This window comes from Myotis daubentonii, chromosome 1 (genome assembly GCF_963259705.1).
Source record: "Myotis daubentonii chromosome 1, mMyoDau2.1, whole genome shotgun sequence".
NCBI lineage: Eukaryota > Metazoa > Chordata > Mammalia > Chiroptera > Vespertilionidae > Myotis > Myotis daubentonii.
In genome coordinates, this window is record NC_081840.1 from 3015083 (window position 1) to 3039885 (window position 24803).

Here is a 24803-nt window from a genome sequence, read left to right on the forward strand (position 1 = left end):
CCTGCTGTCCCACTTCCCCGCGCTGCACACCCGAGCCCGCACCGTCCCGGCTGGGGCTTAGAGCTCCTTGAGGTCAGCTCCCCCCCCCCCCCCCCCCCCCCCCCCCCCCGGAGAGGCAGACGCAGGCCCACAGAGAAGCCGACCGGCAGCCGGGGCCACATTCAGAGTCAGAAGCTGGGCAGGGGCCGCACCCAGGCTTCCCATTTAGGTTCCTTCCAGCTCACGGCACCCCAACACCATGGGGCTCGGCACCCCAACACCATGGGGCTCGGAAAGTGAAGCGAGGCTTCCCCCACCTGACTGCAGCGAGAGGGAAGGAATCCGACAGGGGTGGCAACACCTCGTTTTTATTCTTTATTTCTTTCGGGGGGTGCAGCATGTGGCACACCGTCACCCCGGGTCTGGACCCACTGCATCGGGCTGGGGGGCAGGGCCCCCCCGTTCCTCTTCTCCGCACTGGAGTGGCAGGAAGCTAAACCACCAGGGACACCAGGGCGGACCCAGTGGTGCCCACGATGACTTTGGACGACAGGGACAGCCCGGCTGCTCCTGCGGAAGAAGCGGGGGCTGAGCAGAGAGGGCCCAGCAGGCAGGGACAGCTCCGAGGGGCCAGAGATGCTGGACCGGGCCTCTCAGGGGGCCTGAGGCCCACACACCCAGCCAGCACCCTCCTGGGTTTCCCACCCCCCAGGACCTCTGCTCTGGGCGGGCTGCTGCAGGCAGCTCCCCAGGGGGGTGCACTCCAGGGTCACCCTGAGAGCTGGGAGGGGCTGGGCCCCAGGTGGGGTGAAGACACTCCAAGTTACCCAGCAAACCCTTTGGGCAGAGCCCACGGGGGCCACACAGCCCAGGCCAGGGCTCCTTCCCGCCTCCAGCGAGAGGACCCGGAGGGTGACACAGGCACGGAGACCGAGGCTCACTGGGCTAGGACCGGGCTGGACCCTCTGAGGCCCTCGTCCTTCTCGCCCCACCGGGGACACTTACCCACAGACTGCAGAGTAGCCACCAGGCTGCCAGCGGCAACCCCGCCCCCGTTGGCGATGGCGGACACCGACATCATCTTGGCTGCCAGGGAGGAGGCGGTGATTCCTGCCCCAGTGAAGCCCACGGCGCCCAACACCACGGGCACAGCGCCCACAGTCAGGGCTGTCCAGGGAGAGGAGCTGGGTCAAGGCCACACTCAGGGAAATGGACTCCCCCCACACACACACACAAGCTTGGGGGGGTCTCAAAGGGGTCGGGGAAGGGGTGAACTCTGAACTTGGGAAAGACTGGGCCTGGCCAGCAGCCACAGGACAGGTGGGGAGAGCAGGTGGGGTCGCTGGGAACGGGGCTGGGCGCGGCTTAGGTCTGCAGCAGGACCGCCCGTGGGAGAGCCCCGTTCTTGGGTCTCAGGGTCCCCATTAGTGCGCTGCAGGCCTGGGGCGTGGCCTCCAGCTCCTGTCTTGGCTGAGGAGGTGTCCAGGATGGTCAGCCCCGCACCCAGGGCCCCCCATGAGCCAGCAGCTCCAGGGCGGCGTCCCCAGGAGCAGTCAAAAGCCTGGGACCTCGGGGCACACACGGTTCAGCCTCGGTAACCCCCCCACAGCTGCAGGGGCAGCATGGGCCCCGTGGCAGGGGAGGAAGTGGGAGCTCAGGGGCGTGCGTTCTCAGAGACCTCCGAGTCACAGGCTGCTCTGCCCTGAGGGCACAGGCCCCATGGGGCTGCCTCCGCCCCAGCCTCCGGGCTCTCTTGCTCTAGATCCCTGTTTCTTGTTCCTGGGCCCTGGCTTCCTGCTCCTCTCCGTCCGTCCTTCCATCTCCTTCCCTGGCATAGGGGAGGCCGGGCCAACCTGAGCACACACAAGGCTGGGCGCTCCCAAGTCCCAGAATCTGGGGACACGGGGACTTGAGTCCTTTCCCTAAAGAAACTTACCTCCTCCGGCCACAGCCACGGCAACCTTGACTGGAAACCAAAAGGACATTCTGTGAGAAGGTCCACCCTGGCCTCCCTCCCATCCTGGAGCCCAGGGCCACCGGCCACCGACGGGGAGGGGCTGCCCCAGGTGGGGACACAGGAAGGAAGGACCCTGCCTGACACCCCCACACCCCTCCCCCCCCCTCCCCGTCTTCACTCTGAGAAGTGGGGTTTCGGAGAGGGGCAGCTTCACGGCCCTGAGCTGGGCGAGGGTTGCCAGGCAGGCTGATGGCAGAGGCAATGACCATACTAAGTGAACGTGTGGCCGTGACCTGGAGTCATCTGGGCACGGGTTTCAGGTCCCTGCGCCTGAAATCTCATCCTCTGATGCAGTTTTGGTGATTTTATCTGTCTGCTGATTTGGGGGCGGAGGCAGGGGGATGGGGAGATCCTCTAGAACAGTGGTTCTCAACCTGGGCTGCACATTAGAATCACCTGGGAATCTTTTAAAACCCTGATTTCTGGGCCTCATCCTCCGGAAATTCTGTTTCTTTATGGCTAATGCTCTGGCCCCACCCCATAACAAAGAAACAGAATTTCTGGAGGATGAGGCCCAGAAATCAGGGTTTTAAAAGATTCCCAGGTGATTCTAATGTGCAGCCCAGGTTGAGAGCCACTGCTCTAGAAGGCCCAGGGGGAAGGGTGCTGCTTGCAACCTGCCTTGAAGCGCCCGCCCTCCCTCCCCCAGTGGTCACCCAGGGGGAGGGTGCTGGGCCCCTGCATTTCCTTTCTACTTGAGCTCCCAGGCCTGGCCCTTCCTGTGCGCCCTTCCTGTGCGGGCTCCTGCACAACGGCCAAGTGACTTAGGGCGCCGTAGTTTGATTGGGCAGGATGTTAGTTCATCTAAATGGGGGTTGATGTTTGCTTAGTGGAGAAGTATACCGGCTCCTCAGCCGGCAGTCAGTCCTGGCGGAGAGAGAATGGCTGACGTCAGGCAGCACTGGGGAACGCTTGGATGGGCGAATGCTCCTGGTTCTTCGGGGCCTGACTTTCCCTCTCCTCCAGGCAGCCACCCAGACCCTCCCAACCAGAACTCATCCTTGCTCCCCTGTGGCTAGAGCTACTTAGCACTAGATCATATCATTACTTTGACAATATACTAGTATATACATTTTGGCCTTAGTTGGTTTGGTTCAGTGGATAGAGCATCGGCCTGCAGACTTAAGGGTCCTGGGTTCGATTCCAGTTAAGGGTACATACCCAGACTGTGGGCTTGATCCCCAATAGGGTGCATGCGGGAGGCAGCCGATGGATGATATTTCTCTCTCATCGATGTTTCTATCTCTCTCTCCCTCTCCTTTCCTCTCTCTGAAATGAATAAAAACATATTTTAAAAAAACACAAAAAACCAAGAGCCCAGTTAGAAAAGATTTGCTGCTTCACGTTATTGCTCAGCAGGGGGGTGAGGCCCAGCCGTGGCCACCCCTGGCCTCTGACATCCGACAGCGACCTCCCACGTGGCCTGGCTCTGCTCCTACCGCACCGGCTCTGCCCGGTCGCTGCCCCGCGGGCTGGCCCCCCTCCCACGGGCAGAAGGCAAGTTGGGACAGGAGGAAATTTCCTTTATCGGACCCTGGTTCTCCTTCAGGGCCTTGGCCTTGAAATGTGCTTCTCTTCCCAGAACAAGGTCACGGAGAAACTTACCACCCCACTTACCACTTCTGCATCCTCCCCGGTATCAGAAGGCCCAGGGGGAAGGGTGCTGCTTGCAACCTGCCTTGAGGAGCCCCCCGCCACCCTCCCCGCCATGGTCACCTGCATTTCCTTTTTACTTAAGCTCCCCAGGGCCTGGCCCTTTCCTGCGTGGGCTCCTGCACAATGGCTTATTTCCTTTTTTCTTTAAAAAAATTTTTTTAATTGATGAGAGAGAGAGAGAGAGAGAGAGAGAGAGAGAGAGAGAGAGAGAGAGAGAAAATCATCAGTTTGTTGTTCTACTTATAGATGGATGCATTCATTGGTTGATTCTTACATGTGCCCTGACTGGGGATCGAACCCACAACCGTGGCACCCTCACCATCTGAGCTACCGGCCAGGGCCACGAAGGTTTCCTCATTTGTAAATAAAGGACAATATTATCAATATTATCTTTGTCGGGGGTAGTTATGAGAATTCAACCAATTGATCAGTGGCGGATGCTAAGCCTGGCCACTGGGCTAGCGTTTGGGAAAACCCAGCCATCCTCCTTTTTCATCACCAGCTGAGGAGTCCTCCTTGTTCCTCACCAACAGGAGGACCGGGGAAGGGCGCCAGGGAGGGTGTCTGCTGGCCAAGCCAGTTACCTCCAAGGGGGCTAGCGGTCACGGCTGCCACGGGGGATGCCAGCAGGGAGGAGGCTTGCAGCGCCCCCAGCATGGACCCCAGGGAGGATGCAGCGGAGCCCAGGGCGGCTTTGGATGACACGGTGAGCCCTGAGGAAGAAGACGGGGTGAGTGCACAGGGGCCAGCGTCAGGCGGGGGTCAGGGGCCCTGTGGCCGCCTCCCCCCATGTCACGCCAGGTCTTTGGGTGGGTGGGGGGTGGAGAAAAAGGTCAGTGTGGGTGGGCGCACATCCGCCCCCCCGGGCTGCAGGTGGAAGCGAGGTCGGAGGCTCGCCTCTTGATACTGACAGATCTCAGAAACATTGTTTTTCATGCAAAACAAACAAACAAACAAAAAACCATCGAGGGAGATAGCCATTATTCAGTAAGTAAAGGAGAACACATGCGAACAGAAAATACCCATTCTGCAAAAACATACATTGAAAAACAGACACACATTGAACATATTAGAAAGGCTGACCGTGGGGTTGGGGAGGGGGGAACAAAGGAGAAGATAAACAGCAAAATAAAGAAATAAACCCAAGAGGGGCTCACACGAACTAACAAAGAAAATAGGCCCAAACCGAAGAATTCTGCTAACACCGGCGCTCTGGATCTGAGACCCCACATTGCAAACTGCTACGCAAGGCAGGATGCAGAGATAAGAAAACTAAAGGAGGTGACGCCCTGGCCGGTGTGGTTCAGTGGATAGAGCATCGGCCTATGGACTGAAGGGTCCCGGGTTCGATTCTGGTCAAGGGCAGGTTCCTCACCCACCCAGACCCTGGTCAGGGCTCGTGCAGGAGGCAACCCATCGGTGTGTTTTTCTCACACCGATATTTCTCTCTGTCTTTCCCTCTCCCACTCTCTAAAAATCAATGGAAAAATATCCTCAGATAAGGATTAAAAAAATAATAATGATAAAAATAAAATTTAATTTTAAAACAAAGTAACTAAAGGAGGTGAATGCTGGGGGTGAACCCGAGGGAAATGAGAGCCAGGGAGCGGGACCCAGGCAGGGTCCCCTCAGTCCGGGCCCAGTGGGGCGGGCACCCAGACCCCGAGCCTGCCCCTTCACCAGCCAGGACACACCCCCAGCAGGAAGCCCTGCAGGTAACGCCCCTCTGTCCCTCCCCGTGGGGCCCTGAGCAGGAAGGACGCTCCCTGGCCCTCCTCCCCAGCTGCCTCCTGCCGCTCCGGCCCTCCCAGGAGCTCACCCATGGACGACAGCCCAGCCAGGACGCTGCTGGAGGCCGCCCCGGCTTTGGCCAGGCTCGCTGCTGACAGGATCTTGGCGATGACGGAAGAGGCCAAGATGCCTTCCATGGTGCACAGAGCAATAAGCACTCAGGGGAGCCAAACCTGCAAGAAGCTGCGTCAGGGACAGGGACACTGGAACTGGGGTTTCCCCACCGCCTCTACAGGGGCTGGGGGAGGGGTAGTTGAGAGGCTTCTCTGAGCTTGGGGGGCAGCAGGCCTGGAAAGGGTCCAGGGCTGGGAATTGGGGGGACGGAAGTGGAGGGTGAAGTGGACGGGGTACATTTTATTTCCCCAGGTGGGCGGCTTCCTTCCGCCTGACAACACATTGACTCCTTAGATATTTCTAGAACTCCCTTCAATCTCCATGGGGCCACTTAAAGGCCCCATGAGAAATGAGAAAATTAGAATGAGAAAATCAGCCCGCTGGCTGACCGAGGATCGACCTATGAACCAGCAGATCACAGTTCGGTTCCCAGTCAGGACACATGACCAGGTTGTGGGCTCGATCCCCAGTGTGTGGCATGCAGGAGGCAGCCCATCCATGATTCTCTTTTATCACTGATGTTTCTCTCTCGCTCCATCCCCCTTCCTCTCTGAAATCAATAACAACATATTTAAAAAAAAACAAAACAAAACAGAAAAAGAAAACCAGAACCAATTCCACTTTGAAGGGTTACTCTGGGCTCCCGCTCCACTGGCACAATGGCAAGGAGATCACCATCTGCCTTTTATATGTATACTAGAGGCCCGGTGCACGAAATTCATGCAAGGGGCTTGGACCCCACAGCTGCGGCCCTGGCAGGCCAGGCTCATCCGGAAGGTCGTCCAGAAGGACGTCTGGCCTAATTAGCATATTCTGTTTTTATTATATATATATATATATATATATATATATATACTTTTAAAAAATATATTTTATTGATTTTTTTACAGAGAGGAAGGGAGAGGGATAGAGAGTTAGGAACATCAATCAGCTGCCTCCCGCACACCTCCTTCTGGGGATGTGCCCGCAACCAAGGTACATGCCCTTGACCGGAATCAAACCTGGGACCCTTGAGTCCGCAGGCCGACGCTCTGTCGCGGAGCCAATCCGGTTAGGGCACCATCTGCCTTTTATAAATGAGAAAACATTGTCTGGCACAGAGAGGAGGAGGGATTCACCCAAGGTTACAAGGACTTTATGTCAAAGTGCCATGGAGCCCTAGCTGGTTTGGCTCAGTGGATAGAGCGTCAGCCTGTGGACTAAAGGGCCCAGGTTCGATTCCAGTCCAGGCCATATGCCCCGGTTGTGGGCTCAGTCCCGTAGGGGGTGTGCAGGAGGCAGCTGATCAATGATTCTCTCTCATCATTGATGTTCCTATCTCTCTCTCCCTCTCCCTTCCTCTCTGAAAGCAATAAAAATATATTAAAAAAAGAAAAAAAGTGCCACCAACCCTGGTTCAGCTGCTCCCAAAGCTCCGGCTTGGCGTGGCTCTGATCTGCTTCCTTCTAAACCTAACTGGCTTCTTCCCCCACTTCTCCCCGCCTGTCGCACCCCCCACCCAGGAATGGAGTAGGCATAGTCCCCAGAGTCCTAGATCCTGGGGGGCAGCTGGGGGCTGGAGCCCCTCTCCCCCTTTTCTCTGATGAGAAACAAGGTGTTCCGTGAGTGGACCCACAGGGTCTGCACTCCACTCCCTGAGCCCACAGGCCATCCCAGGTGGAGGGCCATGGAAGGAGCAGCCCTCCGCCCGCCCGCAGTCCATGTCTTACCTAGAGAAGAGGATTCTCTGAAATGCAGAGCCGACTCTGCCGGAGGGTTTGAGTTGTGACAACATCCAGGAGGCGGAGCAGCCTCGCCCCCAGGGATGCCGAGAGCAAATGAGATAAGTTTCCTTTTACAGGAAACTGAAACTGCATTTGTTTTACAAGAAACTGAAACTGCATCCCAATGTTTCCCTCTCCCAGTCAGGGGGAAACCCTGCTGTAGGTGTGGGATCCGGCTGTGGATCCACCGCTGTCGGTAACGGAAGACACTTCATCATTCAATTCGGGGATGGGATGTGCACTCTGTGTAGTAAAGATCATAAGAAATCAGATAAAAGTCATATAATAAAAGGGTAAACATTAACTTCTAATGGAGACAAGAAGATGGTTTTCAGAAAAGCAATCATCCGTGCAACGGACAGATGTTCAGTTCTTCCAAAAACCTGTACTGAAGGCCCACCATGTGGCGGTGGGTCTAGGTATGGAGTCAGAGCAGGGCCAAACTAGACCACCCATGTGTCCTCCTGGAGCTACGGCTGTCAGGGAAGAGCAAATAAGGTAACGAACTGAATATACCGAGTGCGATTTGAAGACTTCCTGAAGCAAAAGGAGGTAGAGTCCAGGTATGAGAGGAAGAGGGAGGGAGGCAGGAAGTGAGGTGAGAAGTTAAGGGGGAGCCCGGCTGTGTGAGGCCTCGAAAGCCCCTTCCAGGACTGGATCTTGCGCGCTGAGCGACCTGGGAAGCTACGCAGGGAATGACTAGGTCAGGTTCCCTCTGCCTGCTGCGTGGAGAACAGACTGAAATGCCTGTCCTTTCCATGTCAATGTTCAGCATGGGCAGTGTGACAGGAACATGTTATTTTCTTTCTTTTTTTTCTTTTCACACACACGTGCGCACGCACACTCGCACACTCGCACCGGAACATGTTATTTTCATTTCCTTCCCTGTTCAGGAATCCACACCCCTCCCACCAGCACCCCTCCCATCAGGTACTTTCAACACCAGAGAGTGCGCTAATTCGCACACTGAAAGTGTGTGTGTGGCCTCATCAGTCTCAACACCCTAACAACGCCCACCCTGGTTCTGCAGGGGGTTCACAGCAGGTGCTGAGGCTTAACTCACTTCTGGGTGGAAGGACGCCCAGCCAGCATGTGGGGTATGAGTTTTATCCAGCAATTCTACAAACTCTCAAGAGTAAATGCAACTTCTAGAGCTTCTGTCACCATCTCTTCCCAGCTCACTCTCAGATGATCACTTCGTATTTCATCAAGAAGTTAGATGCAATCACAAAAGAATTATCTTTCCAACGTCAACTCCACCAACCGCCAGATCTGCGTCCATAAACTCTGCCTTCCATCCACGGCTTCGGGGAAACTACCCCAGCTCCTCGGATTTCATCCTCTCTTCCAAGTCCAAGGCTTGGAGCTTGTACTGAAGCTGCTCTCTGTCCTGAATCTACAGAAACGTAGAACTGAGCTTGGCTGTGTTCCCGGTCTGGCTCGGGTGTTTATAAAGCAGTTCCGCCCAGAAGGAGGCCTGCCTGGCGGCCTTGCAAACTCAAAGTCCTAAAGTAACCTCAAAGGATGGTCTGGAATGAAAACTTTAACTAAAAGCAGTTATGGCGGGCAGTCACGTCCTAGGCCGGTATCTTCCCTGACAAAGGTCAATCTTTACCTGAACTGAACCTATTGTCCGGGCGTCCTCAAACTATGGCCTGCGGGCCACATGCGGCCCGCAGTGTGCATAGGAATTTGTTCATAGCTTTTTTTTAAACTATAGTCTGGCCCTCCAACGGTTTGAGGGACAGTGAACTGGCCCCCTGTTTAAAAAGTGTGAGAACCCCTGCAGTGCTGTCTTTTTGCTTCCATGATAGCATATCGTTGGAATGTCACAGAACTTTCCCTTTTTCCGGATCCATCAAAGCACAGCACCCTTCTGCGAGACCACACATCCCCTCGTTGTTATTGAGTTAATTGTTGACTGTTAACTATCCTGCACCCACCTAAGAAAAAGAAGTGTGTGTCTGTAACTTTATTTTTTATCCAATCCCAGAGGTCTCCCTGCTTTGCTTTCTCCCACCAGCCCCTAATCTAGCACCAGTGGATTTCATGCAATCCACTTACATCTCCACCTTTGACTGCACTGTATAAAACGAGGTGAAAAACTGCCAGTCTCCGGATATTATCCCAACATGTTGAGATTCTGCGTCCTGGCAATTATTGACAGTTTGGCTCAAATAAACTCACAAAAAAATTCTTACAGGTTGGAATGCTTTTACGGTAACGAGGGGAAACTAGTTACTATAGAGAGCAACATCCTAATAGCTTTCTGACCCCAAGCCCTCACCAAGTGCCAGTCAATGTGCCATGACTGGTTTGGCTCAGTGGATAGAGCGTCGGCCTGCGGACTGGAGGGTTCCAGGTTCGATTCGGGTCAAGGGCATGTGCCTTGGTTGTGGGCACATCCCCAGTGGGAGGTGTGCAGGAGGCAGCTGATCGATGTTTCTCTCCCATCGATGTTTCTGACTCTCTATCCCTCTCCCTTCCTCTCTGTAAAAAATCAATAAAATATATTAAAAAAGAGTGCCAGTCAATGTCTCTGCTGCCATCACAGCAAATTGTTGTAAGAGACTTGCACATCTGCTCTCCTCTTTCTTACCTTACAGCTGCTCCTAAAATACGCACCGTACAGAATAGCAAATATGCTGAATTAATATTTGACAAAGGAGGCAAGAACATACAGTGGAGTCAAGATAGTCTCTTCAATAAATGGTGTTGGGAAAATTGGACAGATACATGCAAGAAAATGAAACTAGACCACCAACTTACACCATACACAAAAATAAACTCAAAATGGATAAAGGACTTAAATGTACGACGGGAAACTATAAAAATACTAGAAGAATTCAAAGGCAACAAAATCTCAGACATATGCCGAAGCAATTTCTTCACTGATACAGCTCCTAGGGCACTTGAAACTAAAGAGAAAATGAACAAATGGGACTACATCAAAATAAAAAGCTTCTGCACAGCAAAAGAAACCATCAACAAAACAACGAGAAAACCCACTGCGTGGGAAAACATATTTGCCAATGTCATATCTGATAAGGGCCTAATCTCCAAAATTTATAGGGAACTCATACAACTTAACAAAAGGAAGATAAACAATCCAATCAAAAAATGGGCAAAGGATCTAAATAGACACTTTTCAAGAGAGGACATTCAGAAAGCCAAGAGACATTTGAAAACATGCTCAAAGTCACTAATCATCCAAGAGATGCAAATCAAAACAACAATGAGGTACCATCTTACACCGGTCAGAAAGGCTATCATTAACAAATCCACAAACGACAAGTGCTGGAGAGGATGTGGAGAAAAAGGAACACTCGTGCACTGCTGGTGGGAATGCAGACTGGTGCAGCCACTATGGAAGACAGTATGGAGTTTCCTCAAAAAACTGAAAATGGAACTCCCATTTGACCCTGTGATCCCACTTCTAGGAATATATCCCAAGAAACCAGAAACACCAATCAGAAAGGATATATGTACCCCTATGTTCATAACAGCACAATTCACCATAGCTAAGATCTGGAAACAGCCTAAGTGCCCTTCAGTAGATGAATGGATTAGAAAACTGTGGTACATCTACACGATGGAATACTATGCTGCTGTAAAAAAGAAGGAACTCTTACCATTTGCAACGGCGTGGATGGAACTGGAAAGCATTATGCTAAGTGAAATAAGCCAGTCAGTGAAGGAAAAATACCACATGACCTCACTCATTCATGGATAATAAAGACCGTTATAAACTTATGAACAAAAATAGATACAGAGGCAGAGCTGCCTCAAACAGATTGTCAAACTACAGCAGGAAGGCCGGGGAGAGTAGGGGGGCAGAAGCAGGGGTGGTAAGAGATCAACCGAAGGACTTACATGCATGCATATAAGCATAACCAATGGACAGAAGTCACTGGGGGGTAGGGGAGGCCAGGAGATTGTCAAGGGCGGGGGGAAAAAGGAGATATATGTAATACCCTTTGTAATACTTTAAGCAATAAAACAATTTAAAATTAAAACCTTCAAAGAAGGAAATCTTTAAAAATAAATAAATATATAAGGACACCTGTCACTGCAGTGAGGGCCCACCCACCCCAGACCCTGAGCCCCCATTGACCTGGATACACCCGCCAAGGCCCTGTTCCCAACAAGGCCACGGTCACTCTGTCCCACCTGCATGGATCTGGGGGCACAGAACACTCCCCAGAAGAGGCCCCACACGGCACACGGAGGCACGAGGCCTGGGGTTGAGTGGAAACCCCAGGCTCAGAACAGCAAGCTCAGTATAAATTTCCCGTAAATTCTGGCCAATACACGCCCAGGCTCACAAGCAAATTTCCCTATGGGCATGTTCTCCTCCCCACCTCCTGTAAAGTTCGTGACATAGGAAAACAAAGAGAATCAAGCCGGTCAGATAAGGGAAAAAGAAGGTTTAATCTGCGACCCCGGGCCAGACTCACCAGCCCCAAAGGCAGGGCCAGTGAATTCGCGCCAACAGGGAGGGGGGCACCTCTTTTTATACAGGTGTTTGGTGAGGGGCATGGGGCATGAGCTGAGGAAGTTCCGGCCACGGGGGTCTGCACGTTGACCGGTTGGGAATTCCAGGGAGGGTCCATTATCTCCGGCACCATCTGCCTTACGGTGGCATGCATCCGCTCCTGAGCTTCCTTCCAGCTAACACACCCCATCAATGCGCCCTCGTGTGCCAACATGACGTCTGGGACAAGCAGGGCCCCTCCCTGGCAGGGCTGGTGGAGGCCTCTGCACCAGGACCTGCAGGGCTTTCCTGTGGGAGCGAGAGCGCCCCCTGCCACCCCTGCTCAGGGCTCAGCGTTCCAACAGGAGGCACCTGGCAGCTGCCAGTGCCCTGTGCTGCCGCCTCCCGCCACCAGAGGGCGCACAACGGGCCCTCGCAGGTACCGCCCACCGCGCGGAAGTCCCGCCCCTTCCGGAAGTCAGCCAGGCGCCTGTGGAGCCAACAGCATGGAGGTGCGGGCTGTCTGACCTGAGTGGCTGCTGGCAGCGCGCGGCCAGGGCAGCCTCGAGGCTTCTGCAGGGAAGATGGCGAGTGGGGGCCGCGGGGCCCTTGGGCGCGGGCTGAGGACCGCCCTGCTCAGGCCCCGGGTCCTCCAGGCAGCGGAGCCCTCTCCCCCTCGGCCCGCACCTGCGGCTCTGGGAGGCGCCTTCCTAGTCGGGGTTTGTGTCTGAGGAAGACGCCCCCTCACCCGCCAGGCCACCCGCCTCCCTGCAGAGGGCGCTGGACCCGGCGCCGGCCCTGCCCGGGCCCAAGGCCTGCGGTGTCGGACCGGACCGCATCCTCCTCAGCCACAGGGTTCGGCTCAGACAGAAAGTCCCGACGGGGAGTGAGAGCCACGGACCCCGACCTCCCGCAGCCAGTCGGGCGTCCACGGGACGCGGCCCAGGAGGTCACTGTGCACTTGGCGCTGCAGCCTTCCCCGCGGCAGGACGGACACCGGCCATGACGCCCTCAGGGACGGCCTTCAGCTCCAGGCCTGTGGCGACAGGGGCGTCCTCGTGGGGCCCAGAGTGTGTCCCCAGCCCGTGGGCCGCCCCCGAGCTGCTCTCGGCTCCTGGATCCATCTGCAGACCTGTGTGCACGTCCCATCGGAGTCACTGCAGGTGCTCGAGTAACTCCAGCCACGTGAATGCTATTGCTCGTTTTACATATGTACAAAGCTCTATTTTATTTATTTTCATTTTCTATTTCTTTGGCATTTTCTTTCTCTTTTTCAAGAAAAACAATTTTAAATATAACTAGAGGCCTGGTGCCCAGATTTGTGCACCAGTGGGGTCCCTCAGCCTGGCTTGCACCCGCTCACCATCTGGGACCCCTCAGGCCATGTCCAATCCCCACAGGCCAGGTGAGGGACCCCACGGGGCCATTAGTATGCATATAAGATCTTCAGTGAATCTCTTTTCTCTGAGATTCATCAGGCTGTTCCATGTTTACATGCCTGTGGGTTGAGCCTCTGCCCCCTGGTGGTCACTGTGCATCATAGCACTGGTCCAACTGTCACTTAGGCTTTTATATCTTTACATGTTATGTGCAATAAACATTAATATTTCAAGAAAAAAAATTGAACTATAATTAGAGGCCCATGCACCAGTGGAGTCCTTGGGCCTGGCCTGGGCCCTCTCACAATCCAGGACCCCTCAGGGCAAGTCGGACTGCTGGTTTCAACCCAATCCCTGCAGGTAGGCTGAGGGACCCCACCTGGGGCCTCTAGTATGCATATAAGATCTTTGGTGAATCTCTCACCGCCTTCCCCTTCCCTCTTTCCCTCTGAGATTTGTCAGTCTGTTCCATGTTTCCATGCCTGAGCTTTGAGTGTCTGCCCCGTGGTGGTCAGTGCGTGTCATAGCACTGGTCCAAGTGTAGTTTAGGATTTTATATACTGAGTGGCTAGATTATTATGACCCCCTGTCGTTTGTAGGCAAATTAGTCATACACTGCATTGTTTGGGATATGGAAGCCGAAGGCCTGTTGGAACACCTTTGCTATCTGCAGTTACCAAGATAAAACATGTCCAATTCTCACAGGAACACAAGGATTGGACAGTTGAGCATTGGAAAGAAATCATGTGGTCCGATGACTCACATTTCCAGTTGCATCATGCAGATGGCAGAGTGAGCATTTGGCAGAAATAACATGAAAGCGTATACCCCATATGCATGAGTACAACTCTTCAAGCTGGTGTGGCCAGTGTTATGGTTTTTCTTGGCATGATTTGGGCCCTTTAATTCATGTGGAACAATGTCTGAATAGCACAACATACCTAAGTATCATTGCTGATCAAGTTCATGCTATCATGTTGATGGCATATCCCAATGGAGATGGCTTCTTCCAACAAGACAATGTGCCATGCAATGGTGCTCGTATTGTGCAGGGGTAGTTTCAAGAACATGAGGAAGACTTTACCTTCCTTATGTGGCCCCACAATCACCAGATCTCAATCCAATTGAGCATTTGTGGGATGAAGTTAAAAGAGCCATCAGGCAGCTGGTTCCACAACCCTCAAATCTCACAGAACTGGACAGTGCTATTCATCAGGCATGGTGTCAGATTCCTCATATCACCTTTCAACATCTCGTGGAGTCAATGCCAAGAGGAATTGCCGCAGTATTGAAGGCAAAAGGTGGCCCAACGAAATACTGATGGTGTGATCATAATAATCTGGCCACTCAGTGTATATAGACTAGTGGCCCGGTGCACAAAATTTGTGTGTGGGAGCGGCAGGGTGTCCCTCAGCCCTGCCTGCACCCTCTCCAATATGGGACCCCTTAGGGGTTGTCCAACTGCAGGTTTAGGCATGATTTCTGGGATCGTGCCTAAACTGGCAGTCAGACATCCCTCTCGCCATCCAGGACCGATGGCTCCTTACTGCTCACCTGCCTGCCTGCCTGATTGCCCCAAACCACTCTGCCTGCAGCCTGTGTGCCTGCAAATGCCTCCCAGCCAGCCTTCTCACCCCCAACTGCCCTCCCTTGCCAACCTGATTGCCCCCAACAGCCCTACACCTGCTGGCCTGCTTGCCTACAACTGCCCCCCACTGCCAGCCTGTGCACTCCCAACTGGCCCCTGCAGCCAGCCTGCTGACCCCCAACTGCCTTCCACTGCCGGCCTGCTTGCCCACATCTGCCCTCCCCACCGGCCTTCTTGCCCACAACTGGCCCCCACTGCTGGCCTGCTTGCTCCCAGCTGCCCTCCCCTCCTGGCCTAATCACACCTAACTGCCTCTGCCTCGCCCCGCCACCATGGCTTTGTCCGGAAGGACGTCTGTAAGGTCTCCTGGTCTAATTAGCATATTACCCTTTTATTAGTAAAGATGTTATGTACAATAAACATTAATATTTCAAGAAAAACTTTTAAATATAATATTACATGTAATAAGCATTAATATTTCAAGGAAAAAAGATTTAAAATATAATAATATTACCAAAACTATACTAACATAGTATATCACAAAAGTTGTAGAAATATTAAAAATCTGCAAATAACAGGATTACTTCTATTCTATTCTAAAATAGTTTTTGTTCTGGCTCTATTTTCTGTTCATCAGTTTACGTTTTTCATTATATTCCACAAATGAGTGAGCTCACATGATATTTGTCTTTCTCTGACTGGCTTATTTTGCTTAGCATAATGCTCCCCAGTTCCATCCGTGCTGTTGCAAATGGTAAAAGTTCCTTCTCTTTTACGGCAGCACAGTATTCCATTGTATAGACGTACCACAGTTTTCTAATCCACTCATCTGCGAAGTGAGGCACTTAGGTTGTTTCCAAATCTTAGCTCTTGTACATTGTGCTGCTATGAACATAGGGGTGCATATGTCCTTTCTGAGTGGTGTTTCTGATTTCTTGGGACATAGTCCTAGAAGTGGGATTACTGGGTCGAATGGGACTTCCATTTTTAATCCACACTGTCGTCCACAGTGGTTGCACCAGTCTGCATTCCCACCAGCAGTGCAAGAGGGTTCCTTTTTCTTCCCATCCTCACCAGCACTTGTGTTTGTTGATTTGTTGATGATAACCATTCTGACAGGTGTGAGATGGTATGTCCTTGTGTTTTGATTTGCATCTCTCTGATGATTATTGCTACGACATATGTCTGATATTTTGCTGCCTATGGATTCTTCTAAGATTTTTATGGTTTCCCGTCTTATGTTTAAATCCTTTATCCATTTTGAGTTTATTTTTGTATTTGGTGTAAGTTGGTGGTCTTGTTTCATTTTTTTTTTTTTTGCTTGTATTTGTCCAATTTTCCCAACAACATTTATTGAAGAGACTATCTTGACTCCATTGTATACTCTTGTCTCCTTTGTCAAATATGAATTGAGTTTAATGGCCTGGGTTGATTTCTGGATTCTCTGTTTGATTTCATTAGTCTATACGTCTGTTCTTGTGCCAGTACCAGGCAGTTTTGAGAACTGAGGCTTTGTAATATGGCTTAATATCTGGTATTGTGAGCCCTCCAACCTTGTTCTTCTGTCTCAGGATTCCTGTGGCTATTCGGGGTCTTTTTAAATTCCATATGAATTTTTGAAGAGTTTGTTTAGGTCTGTGAAATTTTCCGTTTGTATCTTAATGGGATTTTCATTGAACCTATAGATTGCTATCAGTGTTATGGACATTTTAATAATGTTGATTCTACCAATCCATGAACACGATATATCCTTCCATTTGTTTATGTCTTCCTCTCTCTCTTTTTTCAACATCCTGTAGTTTTCCAAGTACAGGTGCTTTACCTCGTGAGTTAAGTTTATTCCTAGGTATCTTAATTTTTTGGGTGCAGGGGTAAATGGGATTGTTTTATTAGTTTCTCTCAGTGGGCTTTCTTGTTCTTTTGGTTGATGCTTTTTCTTTTGATGTTGTCCCATTTGTTTCTTTTCTCCTTAGTTTCCATTGGCCTAGGAGCTGTATGGGTCAAGATATTGCTATACTTTATTTTAAAGACTTCAAATAAATTCAAACTTTGAGAAAATTTGATGTAGTTAAGTAATTCCATTAGTGTGTTGAAAACATTCAACCATTCAAACATTCAATTTTATACATAATTTTTATATCAGAAGAATCTAATTTCTCTTTTTAAAAATCTGTTTCTGTTGATTTAGGAGAAGAAGGGAGAGGGAGAGATAGAAACATCAATGATGAGAGAGAATCACTGACCACCTGCCTCCTGCACGCCCCATATTGGGGATTGAACTGGGCATGTGCCCTGACCAGGAATTGAACCCTGACTTCCTGCTTCCTAGGTTGACGCTCCGCACCTGAGTCATGCCGGCTTGGCTAATTTCTCTTTTTTAAATTCGATTTGAACATAATGTCGTGGTCATGGCTTGCTCTTCAGGTTGATGTTTAGTGAAAAGACTCCACTAGGGAGTTTACAGGTTACATTTATTATTTATTAAATTAGGAGTAGCCCCTGTCTATGGGCGCTGGCCTCTGTGAAGTCATGGTTCCCTCCTGCCCATCTGCGCCCCTCCTGGAGGCTTCTAGCGTTTAGTGTTTGCCTTCAGCAGTGACACGTGTTTACGACACTCTGACCTGTCGGGCCAAGCTCACCTGCACCAACAATTGAAGGCGCCCCCCATAACCTGCTCTTTCCCCCCAGGTTTCCCCTTCCAGCTCGTGTTCCTCAGAGTTTGATCTTTTCCATCTAGTGGCTGCGTGGCCGGTCACAGCTGCTGGGTGCCCGGGTCTTCCTTCCCAGATCCCGCAGGACTGCGTCTGGCAGGCCTCCCTTCCCGACAGCCCCTTCCACAGGGCTCCACGCCCCCACCTGGTGCTGCTCCCGCCCTCTCCTCCGGGCTCAGCTGCGCTCCAGAATGAGGGCTGTGGGATGTGCAGCGCTGCAGACAGATGTGCGGTGCTCTGTTTCCAAGGAGCTAGATGGCTGCTGGCCGAGGCGGTCGTCCTGGACTGAGAAGGTGAGAGGGTGGCTCACAGGCAGGTCCCAGTGCTGTGGCGGGATGCTCTGGGCTGCAGCCAGCAGTCCGTGTGGCCCTGTGCCAATCCTGCACACTCAGACCGGGTCTTACAGGGTGTGTCCCGTGGCCGTGAGTGTCCTACCAGGTGTGTGTTGATGCGCTGGTTTTAAAAGGACTGACTCTTTCAGCATAAACGCCTCAGCTGGCTGAACAGAAGGGTCCCCGAGAGGAGCGCGCTGCCAGGATGGTCAGGGGTGTGCGATGACGCTGGGTCTGTTTCACTCCTGCAGGTCGGAGCTCCCTGTCTGGAGGCCGCGCTGAGGAAGTTCGATGACGTCTATAGAAAGGGACGCGGAGGCACAGAGGGTGGCAGCCGGCTCACCATCCTTGCACTTTTGTATGACTGCCACTTGGTATAGTCTCTCCGCATCTCCTACCTGTTGGAAAAACGGACTGGAACTTTCACAGAGAAAGATAAGGAACTGATCCTGTTCAGGCTGAGAAATGGGGATTTTCATTGAGAAAACACGATGCTATATCCCTGGCAATGATCAGAGAGACCAGGGCAAAGCCAGCAGGGCAGGCAGCACGTTCCGGGACCAGACCAGGGACGGTGGGTCCCTCGAGCTGCCTCCTAAGTGCCTAAGTGCGCAGATGCTGAGCAGCAGGTGAAATAAGTGGGGAAATGCTGTGGGCCATGCCCTAGCCCATCTCTTATCGTCTGCTCCGGGGATGAAGATGTTTTTATCGTGAGTGTGTGAGCAAACCTTATTCCTTTACTAAAACTCGGGTATTTTGTGAGTTAAGAATCGATTTAATTCACACTCATCTGTTCACCAAATGTTCCCTGAGGAAGGCCGTTGGCTCGGGGCTCAGGTGTCAGCGACCTGGACTTCTGGCTCAGCAGTGGGCAGCAATGTGACCTGAGTCTTCCAAGCCTCAGTTTCCCCTTGTAGAACACAGGGCTGAGCAGAGCTCCTGCCTCTTTTCCTTTTGTGCAGATCAGAGAAAGGGGAGGGCGGGGGAGCTCCTAGGGATGTGTGAGGAGCAGGGAGAGGGTGCGTGTGGGGCCCACAGGGGAGCAGGGCAGAGGCCGGTGCAAGGACTTGGGCTTTGATCCTGGAGGCCCCTGGAGGGTTCTGAGTGGGAAAATGGCCTGGGAAGGGTTCGTGCTAACGGTCACCTTGGCTACAATGTAGAAGACGGAGGTGGTCAGGCAGGAAGACCCCTTCAGGGGTCAGAGACGGTGGTGGGAGGATTAGCTCTGTGGTAGTGGATGTGGGTGTGGGAGTTGGAACTGACCAGGCGGGGAATGGGTGGGAGGGAAGGCGGGGTCAGCCCATGTTCTCAGCTGGGCCTTTAGTGGACAGCAGTACATGCAGGAGACACAGGCTGAAAAGGGAGGACGGGACCATCCTGACACCTGAAATGCTCACGGGAGGTGCTGTGGTCTGAGCTCTCTGAGGACGCACAGCCCTTAACATACGCGGTGGACACTGTGAATGGGTGGGTGTGATGCTGTGTGAATGCTATCACTGAAAAGTGAATACTTGGAGAAATCTCAGACAGGGGTGTCTGGGAGGTCTCTGAATTGTTCTTGCAACTTTTCTCTCGGTGTGACATTCTTTCCAGCTGAAAAGTTAAAGAGTGTACAGGCCAGGGGTGGGGAAGGAATGGCCAATGTCGTGGAGAGGAGGGGTGGCTCAGAGCACAGGGCCAGGAGGGAGCAGTGCAGGGAGGGGGGAGAGTCAGTGGGAGGAGGGGGTGGGGGGAGCAGGAGAGGGAAGGGGAGCTCTGTGGGCAGTGGTCCAGGCCCCGGTGGAGGTCTGGCGGGGGCCGGGGCGGGGTCATGTTAAAAGGCTGCAGAGGCTGGAGTGGGCATGGTCTGCCTGCGACCATCGGGTTTATCAGCAGTGGTGGCCACGTGCAGAGTTGGTTTGTTTCTTCCCAAGTTGAAGTGATGACAATTTGAAATGGATGGCTCTCTCTTTCTTTTCTTTATGTTTTTAAGGTTCACTGTGTGCTGGAAACGATGTTGGTTCTGAAGAACAGTGACATGCAGAGGATTCCGGGCTGTGAGCCTGAGCCTGTGGAGAAACTGAGGAAATTGCTAAGAGCAGAAGTGAGTTCCCTGTGGACGTGGACCCACCGTGGAAGGGTGGGAGGTAGTTGGAGCCGTGAGTCGGGTGCCCGGCCTGGTCAGCAAGAGTTGTGAGGGATCGAATGGCAGCTGTGTTTCTGCGGTGAGACCCTGTGAGGGGCCCGTGTGCAGTGAGTCCCTGTGAGATCAGCATCCCCCACACTTAGCCGGTGGTGCTGGACTCGGCTGTGCAGCAGAATCACCATAGACCTTCTGACCACTTTGGAAGAGGGCCCACCAGGACCGGAGGCGTTAGCCCAGCAGGAGAGGGGCTTGTCTATGTAACCTCCCCAGGTATTGTTACGTGGGGCCACAGCAGAGACCCACTGCCCTCTCCAGTCAGGGCGTCCTCTACCCTTATTTATTTATTCATTTTTTTGAGGAGAATTCTTATTTTATATATACTTTTATTGATTTCACAGAAAACTGGAGACGGAGCGTGAAAGAGAAACGCCAATGATGAGAACCATTGATTGGCTCTCTCCTGGACACCCCGCATTGGGGATGGAGGCCACAACTGGGACATGGGCCCCAACCTGGAAGCCAACCATAACTGCCTGGTTCTGGTTCATAGGTTGACACTCAGCCACTGAACCAGGCCGACCAGGCTCGGGTGCCGGTAAACCTGCTTGTATAAAGAAAAGAATGGTATTGCTGGTTTAGTTAGCTTCAAGGTATTCTTTGAAACTATTGGAGAAGTTGCTAAGAATTGATAACTGAACATTTGAGAATAACTTTCTACGACCTAATGGAACCCACTTTTTCTTTAAATCCGATGCCAAGGATGTGCTTATTGATTTGAGAGAGAGAATCATTGATGTGAGAGAAAAGCATCAATTGGTTGCCTCTCATACACACTCCCACTGGAGACTGAACGCCCAACCTAGGTATGTGCCCTGACCGGGAATTGAAGCCACAGCCCTTCCGTGTAGAGAATGATGCTCCAACAAACTGATCCACACAGGCCATGTCATGGAACCAATTTAAAATACATATATATTTTTTATTGATTTTTTGCAGACAGGAAGGGAGAGGGATAGAGAGTTAGAAACATCGATGAGAGAGCAACATCAATCAGCTGCCTCCTGCACACCCCCTATTGGATATGTGCTTACAACCAAGGTGCATGCCCTTGACCGGAATTGAACCTGGGACACTTCAGTCCACAGGCTGACGCTCCATCCACTGAGCCAAACTGGTCAGGGCATGGAACCAATTTTTAGGAAAGAAAACTTTGTGACTCCTAACCTTTGTGCATATCCGTGGTCCAAAATACAGCTCAGTCCATGGGAGTTCATGGAACACCTTGATGACTTTGAGTTGATTGAATGAGATGCCATGTGTGCAATGTGCTCATCACTGTGCCAGGCTTGTGCTCACTCTTGTGGTTTCAGTCGGCCTCATCCTGTTTTCTGTCTCATTCTTATGTATTTTCCTTAAAGGAGCTCTAGGCTCATAAAGTTTGCATCGTTTCTCTAAAATGTTGGCCCTGAAAATTGGGAGGAGAGAGTTTCAAATTTTATCATCCAGTTAATATCTCATTGCCATAAATTCATCAATTCAACTGTTCTTGAAATCTTGATTTGCATAATGATAACGCAATAATTTTCAATATATCAAGACTCCTTAAATTATATGTTATTTGCTGTGTTCTCAGTTCAGGTCACTGCATCTATAAATTTGTTTCCAGGTTAGATCACATTTGTTGGACATTAATTTAAATCCCACAAATGAAGGCGGTTAGATTTATGGAATAGATTCTGTACCAGGAATTGATTGAGGTAGTTATGAAAAAGTAACCCCTTTAGGTGGAATTTTTTTTTCATTTTTGTTCTTTTGTTTGGGGCAGGAATAGACTATTGGGGACTCGCAATGATTACAAGGAATATTAATGGTGCTCTGTTAACCGTGATTGTTCTGTTCTAACTAGAGAAAGCACGTTCTAATGTGGTGGAGAGTTGTCCGCCCTGGGACATGGGAGCTAACAAGGGAATGCAGGCCACCCTTCTTTCCTGGAACGACCTAGATCAGCAACCTCGTTGCCTGTAATCTGGTCCAGGAGCCAAAAGCTCTCTGCCAACCCCCAGCCCGAGTTGCCTGTAACCTGTGACCACTATACCTTCCTACTTTCCTGGGCCTGAAGTTCCTACTTTCCCATGGGATCTTTGTCCTTCTACCCAAGATAAGCAGCTGGCTTATGTGCGCCGGGGGGCAGGGGGTAGAGCAGACGTTTGTGGGTGACCTGCTGCTCTTCCCTTCTGCTGCATTCATGGAATAAACGCTCATATATGAGTCAACCCTATCTCTGCTTCATTGGCTCAAGTAGTGACCAGCAGCCCGGACCCATTGCTTGTCCAGTTTCACTTTCAGTAATTTTATTTTTTAATACATTTTATTGATTTTTTACAGAGAGGAAGGGAGAGGGATAGAGAGTTAGAAACATCAATGAGAGAGAAACATCGATCAGCTGCCTCTTTCACACTCCCTACTTGGGATGAGCCCGCAACCAAGGTACATGCCCTTGACCAAAATCGAACCTGGGACCCTTCAGTCCGCAGGCCAATGCTCTGTCCACTGAACCAAACAGGTTAGGGCTTCAATAATTTTATAACAGACATTGGAGCTGGATAATTCATCTAAATGCTAATCAGTACTCCCCCCTCCCCCACCCCATCTAAGTCCAAAGATTTCATCTACTTTAAACAATTTAAATTTATCTTAAATTAAGAATGAGTTTTTTTAATTAACCCAAGTAAAACCATTACTAGTTTAGAAATAATTGATTGACAGCCTAAATGTTTAAATTCTGTTTTGAGGGTGCCTGTATATTTGTTCTCTAAATGTCTTTCTTGCATGTGCTAATTTAGTATTCCTTGCACAGAAAGCTATGTAGAAAGTCCTTTTGTTAAAATATTTTCCAGTCTGGCCGGCATGGCTCAGTGATTGAGTGTATCACTATGAACCAGGAGGTCACTGTTTAATACCCAGTCAGGGCACATGCCCAGGTTGGGGGCTCGATCCCCATTATGGGGCATGCTGGAGGCAGTTGATGAATGCTTCTCTCTCATCGTTGATGTTTTTCTCTCTCCCTCCCTCTCCTTTCCCCTCTAAACTCAATAAAGATATATTTTAAAAATAAATAAAGTATTTTTCAAATATACAGCTTTACATTGTTCATTTTTCTTATAAATTACACATTAGTGAGTGGTCTGCCAAATTGTTTTTTAGGCAATTGACTGGTGGACTTCAGGGGTTCTTATGTATGAACTATTGACAGTCGATGGGGAGAATTCCCAACCTGGGCTGTCTAGGTAAGACTTCACAAAATAAAATGAATGTGTTGTTCCCTGAAAGGAACGGATCAAATTTCTGTAATGTGGCAGATGGGAAAAAATAAGTTTTTGAAACGTGGATAGACATATCAGAATGAAGTGGTTAATTTCCATTTACAGTGGTATAGGGTCAATACATATAACCTTTATGTTTCTTTACATTTTATGTGCCAGCTAGATCTTAAGCTTCATGGGGAGGGTGTCCTAATTTTTGTGTATTCCAAAGCAGTTAGCATGGGGCATGAGCCTCTGGCAGAGACGGTTAGAATGCGGGGCCTGAGCAGTTTGGTTGGGGGGCCATGGAGACAGTGGAATGTTCGGTGCAGAGTCGGTGGGCATGGAGTTGGTGGGTGCGGAGTTGGTGGGTGCGGAGTTGGTGGGTGCGGAGTTGGTGGGTGCGGAGTTGGTGGTGCGGAGTCGGTGTGAATTGTCAGTGTGTGAAGAGTCGGTGTGAAGAGTTGGAGTGAGAAGAGTCGGTGAACTTAGAGTCGGTGAGTGCAGAGCCTCTTCCTGTGTGAGAAGGGGCTATCCCTGCCTCCCCCTCAGGGCTCTTGTGAGGAGTGAATGTTCAAGGACAGAGGGCACCTGGCGCAGGGCCGGGGATGGGCAGAGAGACGGTGCCCAGGTGACTCCCGAGTCTGTGAGCAAACCCTTCCCGCTGCCAGGCTTTGACCAGAACCGTGTCCACTGGTGGCAGGTCCACGGCTTCCCTTCTACCAAGAACCTTGGGTTCTGGCCGGTGCGGGAAAGTGAACACGAGATGGAAAAGCAGGAGCTACCGCCCACTCCCAGTTGTTAGAACCGTGCGTGGGGCCAGCCTTGGGAAACTGCCACCGAGAGCAAGGGACACGTCGGGTGCATGCGTGTTCCCAAACTGTGAAGGCGCTGGGGGGAGACTCAGCCCTAGGACACCTGTGGTTCTGGGAGGGCTCCTGGGCGGGAGCAGAGATGAGGGGAAAGAGCTGACCGGCTCCCCGTGTGTGCTGGGCCCTGGGACCGGACTAGGCCCCGCGGACTCCTCCCCTGAGGGGGCCTGCGAGGGACCAGCCATGCGTCCCACACCCAGCATGTGCCTGACATCCAGGGGCCCATAGTACTGTTTGCTGGGCCTTAGCCCTCATTTCCGGGAAACTGCCCAGAGCTGTTGGTTTTCCAAGAGGCTGTGTGTGACCTGTTCACATAGCAACTGGGTGTTGAACAAAAACTCACCGGAACAGCCATTTATTTCCAGCTCCCAGATCAGTGGAGTGACCGTGGAATTGAGAGGCCGAGGCTCAGCCCTCACACCCGGGATAGATCTGAGCCCCACCCCTTCCTCGTTAGGGAAACGGGCTCAGGGAAGTCCCGCACCTGTCAGCAGGTGCGCTCGTCCAACCAGACGAGGCTGTACATGTCAGACACTCTCGCATCCTGTGTACAGCAGATGGGGGCCGCTTTAGGTTTATGTGGTGCCCTTCTCTGATTTTCTGCTACTGGGCGGGGTCTGCTGCAGACACAGTGACCTGCTGCCGGCGAAGAGTCATATGCTAAGCTCAGTGGCTTAAGTGGGCAGCAGTGAAGGCCCTC

At 51.6% G+C, this 24803-nt stretch overlaps 1 protein-coding gene and 1 long non-coding RNA gene across 3 annotated transcripts; one reads left to right on the forward strand and one right to left on the reverse strand.

The window, feature by feature from the left end:
* Positions 1-330: 330 nt before the first annotated feature.
* LOC132229225 (interferon alpha-inducible protein 27, mitochondrial-like) lies at positions 331-7482 on the reverse strand. 2 transcript variants are annotated; one of them, XM_059685977.1, is made up of 6 exons: positions 7267-7482; positions 5472-5626; positions 4237-4365; positions 1916-1945; positions 985-1146; positions 331-549 (listed from the first exon to the last, which is right to left on the reverse strand). In XM_059685977.1, the coding sequence occupies exons 2-6, from the start codon at positions 5578-5580 to the stop codon at positions 473-475; spliced, it is 507 nt and encodes a 168-aa protein (XP_059541960.1). In that variant the 5' UTR covers positions 5581-5626; positions 7267-7482; the 3' UTR covers positions 331-472. The 2 variants fall into 2 exon arrangements, with proteins under 2 accessions (XP_059541960.1, XP_059541956.1); XM_059685973.1 differs by having other exon boundaries at positions 5472-5616; positions 7267-7481.
* Positions 7483-12226: 4744 nt separating this feature from the next.
* Positions 12227-23193, forward strand: LOC132214573 (uncharacterized). The gene is made up of 3 exons (XR_009448327.1): positions 12227-12965; positions 19777-19887; positions 23134-23193. It is a non-coding gene; the product is annotated as an uncharacterized LOC132214573 (long non-coding RNA).
* Positions 23194-24803: the final 1610 nt, after the last annotated feature.